General features: G+C 36.7%; 1 gene segment (V, D, J or C); it reads left to right on the forward strand.

Moving 5' to 3' along the window:
• Positions 1–223: 223 nt before the first annotated feature.
• On the forward strand, positions 224–731 carry LOC120527979. The segment is given in 2 exon segments: positions 224–291; positions 409–731. Coding segments are annotated over 2 exon segments (357 nt in total).
• Positions 732–7,670: the final 6,939 nt, after the last annotated feature.

The following is a 7,670-nucleotide window of genomic DNA, read 5'->3' on the forward strand; positions in this document are numbered from 1 at the left end:
AGCCACTCTGATGGTGAGTGGAACAAAAGCAACAGCCAGAACAAGCTATGGTCAGCGCCATTTTCTTTATGGAGGTCACTTTCAGTTTTTCTACACACATACTGCTGTTCTTGTTTGTTTTGCATCTCTAGGATTGTGCAGTTTGCATGGAGACGCCCGTTTGTGACGCCCGTCTTGGTTCAGCACTCTGACAGAGTTTAAAACTTCCTGAATGAGACTCACTTACAGAATCTACAGTCACAATGACTCCTTTCAATGTCCTCCTGATTGTACTTGTATTCTGCATTCATGGTAATTGAATTTCTATATTAATTGAATTAAGACAAGAGTTCAAAATGTACTATAAAGTATTCTTTTTATACTGCAGAACACATTAACAGCTTTATTTCTTTTATTTTTTTCTTACAGACTCAAGATGTCAGATTTCTGTAACTCAGCCATCAGCACCAAAGTCAGTATCCATTGGAGGGAGCGTCACCTTCAGCTGTACCACTGGGAGTGATGTGAGTAACTACTTGAACTGGTATCAGCAGAGACCTGGAGAAAAACCTAAAATCCTCATCTACAATACAAACAATCGCTACACTGACACCCCGAGTCGATTCACTGGCAGTGGGTCAGGAACTTCATACAGTATGACCATCAGTGGAGTCCAGTCTGAAGATGCAGGTCACTACTACTGTCAGCAACATAAAAGCTTCCCTTTCCCACAGTGATTGAGACTCGTACAAAAACTTCATTGAGTTGCTGTTATGTCTGCAGGTGTGAAACTAAATCAAGACTAAAGAGGAACAATGAATAGAAAATGGACAGAGTGGAGGAAATCTAGTTTACATAAACACAAGCAAATACCTCCAGCAATTATTTTTTATTCTGACCTGTTTGAAAAGGAAATGAGCAGGAAATTGCAGAGTCAATGGTTCAAATGCAGCACAATTTCCCTCTTACTGAAAGAATACGAGTCACTGCTCAAAAAAGGTGCCATGAAGAATGAATAGAGCATGTATTGATTTCTATTATACTTTTAACTGTGTGAATTTTATTACAGTGTTCTCAATTCAAGAGAATTCATGTCAAGTCTCTGCTAAAGATGGCAAAATATCTGAGTCTGTTCATAAAGTATAGTCCTCACTCCATGTCAGGCCAGAAAACACACATTTATAATTTTAAATATTACATTTTAATAGGAAATTGGTTTGTTTGAAGGTTTGTTTGAACCTCCCTTAATTTCTCTGCTTCAATTTTTTTTCACCTTAGGAAATTAGAATAAACAAGAATGACTGTTGCTTTATCAATGAAAAATACAGTCTGCTAATTTGAAAAGTTAATAAAATAATTTTTTACCTTGTTGATATTGTAATAAAAGCAGAAACAGTTCAGAAAATCAGTTTGGGTAGAGTTTAGGAAAACCCAATTTAACAGAAGGCACAATTCACACAATAATTAAGTAAAGTATCTGGACTAATACTTGTGCCAACTTCAAAAAGTTTTGATTTCTGAATCGGAACTCCATCCTTGTCCAAGGCTGGTTCTGAAATGAAACCTGACTTATGGTAACCATCTGCTCTACAGAGAGAATGAGCTGAAAGTTGTGGGGTGGAAGGGATATCCGATGACCACTGGGATATCCTTCTCCATTCTGGAGACATAAAAGGAAATAGAATTAATAACTGTTTTAAACCTTCACCTTTCCTTTTGGTTCCTAGTTGTCAGGAACTCATCAAGTGATCTCCAGGCTAGTGTGTCTGACAATACTTAAAATGAAAGAATGCTATTTGTTGTGGCCAGTACTGGTACTCACAAGATGATCCTAAACCCAGAAACAAACAAAAGAGTTATTAAAGCAAAGTAAAAACAAAAGTGTAGGAATACTATGAGAATGACACAGAAAATAACAAAAAATAAAGTCCCTCTGAGTCTAACTTCACCAAAATAAAACCATGTATGACTTGTTCCATTTTTTTAACCTCTGTCTCTTTCTATTAACACAGACCTTCTCCTCTTGTGAGGTCATCCTTGTCATCAATTCATTTAAAAGCTTTCTGTGCTGGTGGACAGTGACTGGTCATCCATATTGTATATCTAGTACTCTATAACCTGGAGGACCTAATGAAAGACTGAGGCTGTACCCTACACCACTTCAGACTAAGTTTGCTTCATAACAAGCTTTATGAAAAAAACATCAGAGCGTGAACAGCTTAACTTGTGTTCAATAAATTAAAAAAGCAGATGAAACCTCTGTAGCAAAGTGATATTTCCCTAGCATGAGTTTTAAGGGTTTTTTTTTCTTCTTTTTATATTCTTTCTTAAAATACTAAAATACTTTTTAAAATGTTTGGTATCTAACTTTATGTGTGATACAGATAATCAAGGCCTTACTATTAAGGAATACACATCAAATATTAACAGATAGATAGATAGATAGATAGATAGATAGATAGATAGATAGATAGATAGATAGATAGATAGATAGATAGATAGATAGATAGATAGATAGATAGATAGATTCTTTTGAAAAATGGCTTCCAATTGTCTTTTGCAAATGTTTTGTCTATAAATGTGAAGTGCAGTTTGTCTTCTAAACTGTTTTTTTCTGTGTTGCAAGGCATCAAGTGCAGTAAAGAATCCAACCTAGATGAGATGCCATGCTTGTAGATTTCCAGTCAAACTGACATGAAGATCTTATAGATAGATAGATAGATAGATAGATAGATAGATAGATAGATAGATAGATAGATAGATAGATAGATAGATAGATAGATAGATAGATAGATAGATAGATAGATAGAATTACAAAACAGAAGAGAACCTCTGGCACTCAGTTTTGTCTTCATTTGCTTCTCCACTACTAAATCCAGGGAGTCGAGTGTGTGTCCCATAACATAACTGAGCTGTTGATTTGGTGTGCCTCATTTGAAGTGAATTTACTGGCTCAGCACACTAAAGCGTTGAAGAAGATGTGAAGGATGTCACTACTCACATTAAAGAAATACACTCTGCTAAGAAAGAAGAGTCTGCTCTGGCCTGACTTGTCTTCTGAGATCACTCTAAGCTGTCATTGATGTGGAACCTTAAGTACTAGTAGGAGTTCAGCACCTTTACATCCACTTGCTGAATAGGTGTGTAGAGTCTCTTAGGTTTGGTCCAGTCTGTTGGTTTTTCTGATGTTAAACTGCAGACAATTCTTTCTGCACCAAGGAACAAACCTCTCTACCTGACTCCTGCACTCCTTATCAATACATTCATTAATGTGCACATTTGTACAAAGACATCAAGAAAACATCAGAAGCATATCTTTTTAAGAATAACCCTAAGAAACTCATCCTAAACTTGCAATTAATTGGAATCTTTAAGAGGCTGTCATCTTAAATTCTTCATCCAGTTTTTAATGATAGGCTCCAGGGAGCCTATCCAGGCAGCATTGGGTGCAAAGCACAATCACACCTGAACAGGGACAATGTGGAACAACTAATTCACTTAATTTGCATATTTTTGGGGATATTGGATGAAATCCCAGGTATGCATGAGAAGAACATGCAAACTCCACTAAGACAACAAACCAACATGGAACAATGAATGTAAAGCACCATGGGCCTCATGTATAAAAAGTGCGTACACACAAAAATGTTGCATAAGCCTATTTCCAAGCTCAAATCGCAATGTATAAAACCTAAACTTGCCATAAAGCCACACACATTTTCACAGTAGCTAAATGCTTGCCGTACGCAAGTTCTCTGCTCAGTTTTCCAAACTGGCAGTACCCAGTGTCAAAGCAGTGCTTTTGTTCCAATGTGGTTTCCCTTTCTTTTTTAGATCCACATCCCTGACACGGCTTTATAAATACACTGAAATTAACTGCATATTATTTATTAGTTTACTGCATCTGATTGTAATTAACCTGTAACAATATAATGGTCCACAGAATGGTCAAACTATTCCAAATACCATAGGTGCTTTAGCGTGGTTACTCTCACTGCATCTTCTTCTTCTTCCTTCAGCTGCTCCCGTTAGGGGTTACCACATCGGATCATCTTTTTCCATATTACTCTCACTGCACCACTAGTATTACAGTATTTATATCACTGGATCTGAGTCTGGAATCACAGATCTACAGCAGCTGATCGAAAAGAGAAATATCGGTATACAGCATCAAGCACACACTGCCTCAGCCATGCTGTCTATTTGAACTGCTCTCACATGGCAAACACTTCAGAGCCTTTCCTTTAGGGACCTCGCGGTTCAGAAACAGTTTCATCCCAAGAACTATAAATGCACTCAAACAATCCATCAAGTGCTCCTTGTAGAACTATTTGTGCTTATTAGTACAATCACCTCACTGTAAACGTGCGATACAGTTATAATATTGTATAACCTGAGCCACTTTATAAAGCATGTATTTACATATGATGACAGTATCATTTTTAAGATGAAATGCAGCAAAATAAGTTTATTATATTATACAGATAAAACTTTAACTTCATATAAATAATCTATATTGTTTATAATTAAACATGTGAGGACACAGTGCCTCGCACTGTATTCTTTCTGGGGCTGGCGCAACAAGGGAAGGATAGATGGATGGAATAATTAAATATGTACTACGAAGATATTTCAATGTTCCTTAAAAGTTTTGAAGAATCTGCGTTCTAAGTTTACAGATGGCTTAATGTCTATTACAGAGCTCATTGTGTGCCGAATGGGTATTTCGAGAAAGTAAAGTAAGGACAGGAATTGGGGGTTAGTCCCTTGAGAGAGACGGTACTACTACAATAAAATATTCTATCGAAGGTCACACATGGCGCAGAAAGCATCTTGCGTGAGGCATGAACAATCACTGCGCCACCGAGTTCTCATGTTTAATAACATGTTTTAACTCATCATGCAAATAATATAAAGTATACATCCCAGTATTTTAGCTATTCAGAGTGCTGTAAAATTACGAATGTAAAGGTTTCTGTGTTCTGTTGGAGGAAGAGAAAGCCCGTTTAAGAAGCACGTAGTGATTCACACACATAGAGCACATAGAAAATCAAATACAAAACAAAGCATTTAACGTGCTACTTTAGTTACGATGGAATTTGTGAAACTAGTAAATTAAACAATTTTAATATGAAGTTTATGATGTTCTACTTTAATGACAAAATAAACTACGTGATTAAAATGGAAGCTTCAAGATTAAAGTTGACATTTCGTGTTTTTTTCCCACTGTGTTCCTATTTTTGTTTCTCTGTACCCAAATAAGCTTTCATATGACACTCAGACGGTGGGCTACGATTCGCTTTTTCACAGCGACTTTGATATCTGACAACTTCTTTTTTATTTCAGGCACTGTGCGACTTTGTGAACTTGAGCTTTCGAGTTTCTCTGACACACTATGTCACTCGATCAACTTCCTTTTGTTGTTAATATTACTGTTTAAACCAACAAATAGTACGTTTTTCCTTACCTCCACTTTGTATTCGCTTAAATTCTTCTATTTCCCCCGTGTTTTTGTCATTGCCTTTTCACAGAACACTGAGCTTAAGGGCTATTTATATTGATTTGCATATTCAAAGAGGCGTAATTCTTGGAGGAGTTTGGGCGGGACAGCAGGCGCCTGCTTGTGCATTACTTTTCACGCTGAGCTGGATTTATGGAGCGGAAGAACGTGGAAGTTGGCGAACGCACAGATTTATGTATCTGGATTTTTTTGTACGTTCGCACATTTCTACTTTTGTCCTTACGCCAAGTTATAGTGTGAATTCTACGCACAGCATTATGCATGCATGATGCAGCAACATTACCCACTTTACCATTTTCCTACACTATTGAAATATCAGGTTGTCAGACCTTATAATTTTAAAATATTTTTTAAAAAACTATCTTGACATCAAAAGACTAACTTGTAATAGCTACTTTGAAATAATGAAACTTTCTTGAGGTTTATCACTTGAGCAGGGAGTATTGAACAGTTGCTTCTTCGGTAAGCTTTTAACAAGACTTGAACCCTCTAAAAGCTTCAGTTTTTTCAGACTATTGACACTCGGGTCACAGTGAAGCTTCAACTGGAGCTAAAAGCGTACTACAAAACTCTCTGAACACTTTGAAAACTCAGATTGTGAACAGTCTGTTTCTCACGTGTATCACAGTTTTTGCAAACTTCCAGGAATCCTCTATAAAGTTGTTGCAGTTCATATAAAATTTTTTGTATTCAAATTTTTGCTGTTTCTTTTGTCATCATCTGTTGCTTCATACTGAGAGCGGTACTAACATTTAACATTTTTAAAATCATTTTTATTCTTTTGAAAAATGGCTTCCAATTGTCTTTTGCAAATGTTTTGTCTATAAATGTGAAGTGCAGTTTGTCTTCTAAACTGTTTTTTTCTGTGTTGCAAGGCATCAAGTGCAGTAAAGAATCCAACCTAGATGAGATGCCATGCTTGTAGATTTCCAGTCAAACTGACATGAAGATCTTATAGATAGATAGATAGATAGATAGATAGATAGATAGATAGATAGATAGATAGATAGATAGATAGATAGATAGATAGATAGATAGATAGATAGATAGATAGAACTTTATTTGCCCCCTGGGGAACAACATAAAAATACAACAACCACATAGAGACTGAGGGCAGACAAAGGAGTAAAGGCCATAAATGATTTAACTTTTGTACCACTTTATATCATAACAGAGCCTTGAACATCCCATTCTGATGGTGAGTGCTAAATGGTGAGTGTAACAAAAGCAACAGCCAGAACAGGGCTCTAGGAACAAGCAGTTTGCATAGAGAAGCCTCTTTGTGACGCCTGTCTTGGTTCAGCACTCTGACAGACTTTAAAACTTCCTGAATGAGACGCACTTTCAGAATCTACAGTCACAATGACTCCTTTCAATGTCCTCCTTATTGTACTTGTATTCAGCATTCATGGTAATTTTACATGAATTGAATTAAGACAAAAAGAGTTCAAAATGTACTATAAAGTATTCTTTTTATACTGTAGAACACATTAACAGCTTTATTTCTTTTATTTGTTTTACAGACTGAAGTTGCCAGGTTTCTGTAACTCAACCATCAGCACCAAAGTCAGTTTCTATTGGAGGCAGCGTCACCTTCAGCTGTACCACTGGGAGTAACGTGTATAGTAACATGGCCTGGTATCAGCAGAGACCTGGAGAAAAACCTAAACTCCTCATCTACTATACAAGCAATCGCTACAGTGACACCCCGAGTCGCTTCACTGGCAGTGGGTCAGGAACTTCATACAGTTTGACTATCACTGGAGTCCAGTCTGAAGACGCTGGTCACTACTACTGTAAGCAGTATAACAACTGGCCTCTCACACAGTGACAGAGACTCATACAAAAACCTCACTGAGCTGTTGCTATGTCTGCAGGTGTGAAACTAAAACTAAAGACCAAAGAGGAACAATGAATAGAAAATGGACAGAGTGGAGGAAATCTAGTTTACATAAACACAATCAACTACCTTCAGCAGTTATTTTTTTTATTCAGACCTATTCCAAAAGGAAATGAGCAGGAAATTGCAGAGTCAATGGTTCAAATGCAGCATAATTTCCAGATTGTTGAAAGAATAGAAGTCACTGCTCAAAAATGGTGCTATGAAGGATGAATACAGCATGTATTGATTTCTATTATACTTTTCTCCACGTGACTTTTTATTACATTT

The sequence above is a fragment of the Polypterus senegalus genome, chromosome 4 (genome assembly GCF_016835505.1).
Source record: "Polypterus senegalus isolate Bchr_013 chromosome 4, ASM1683550v1, whole genome shotgun sequence".
NCBI lineage: Eukaryota > Metazoa > Chordata > Cladistia > Polypteriformes > Polypteridae > Polypterus > Polypterus senegalus.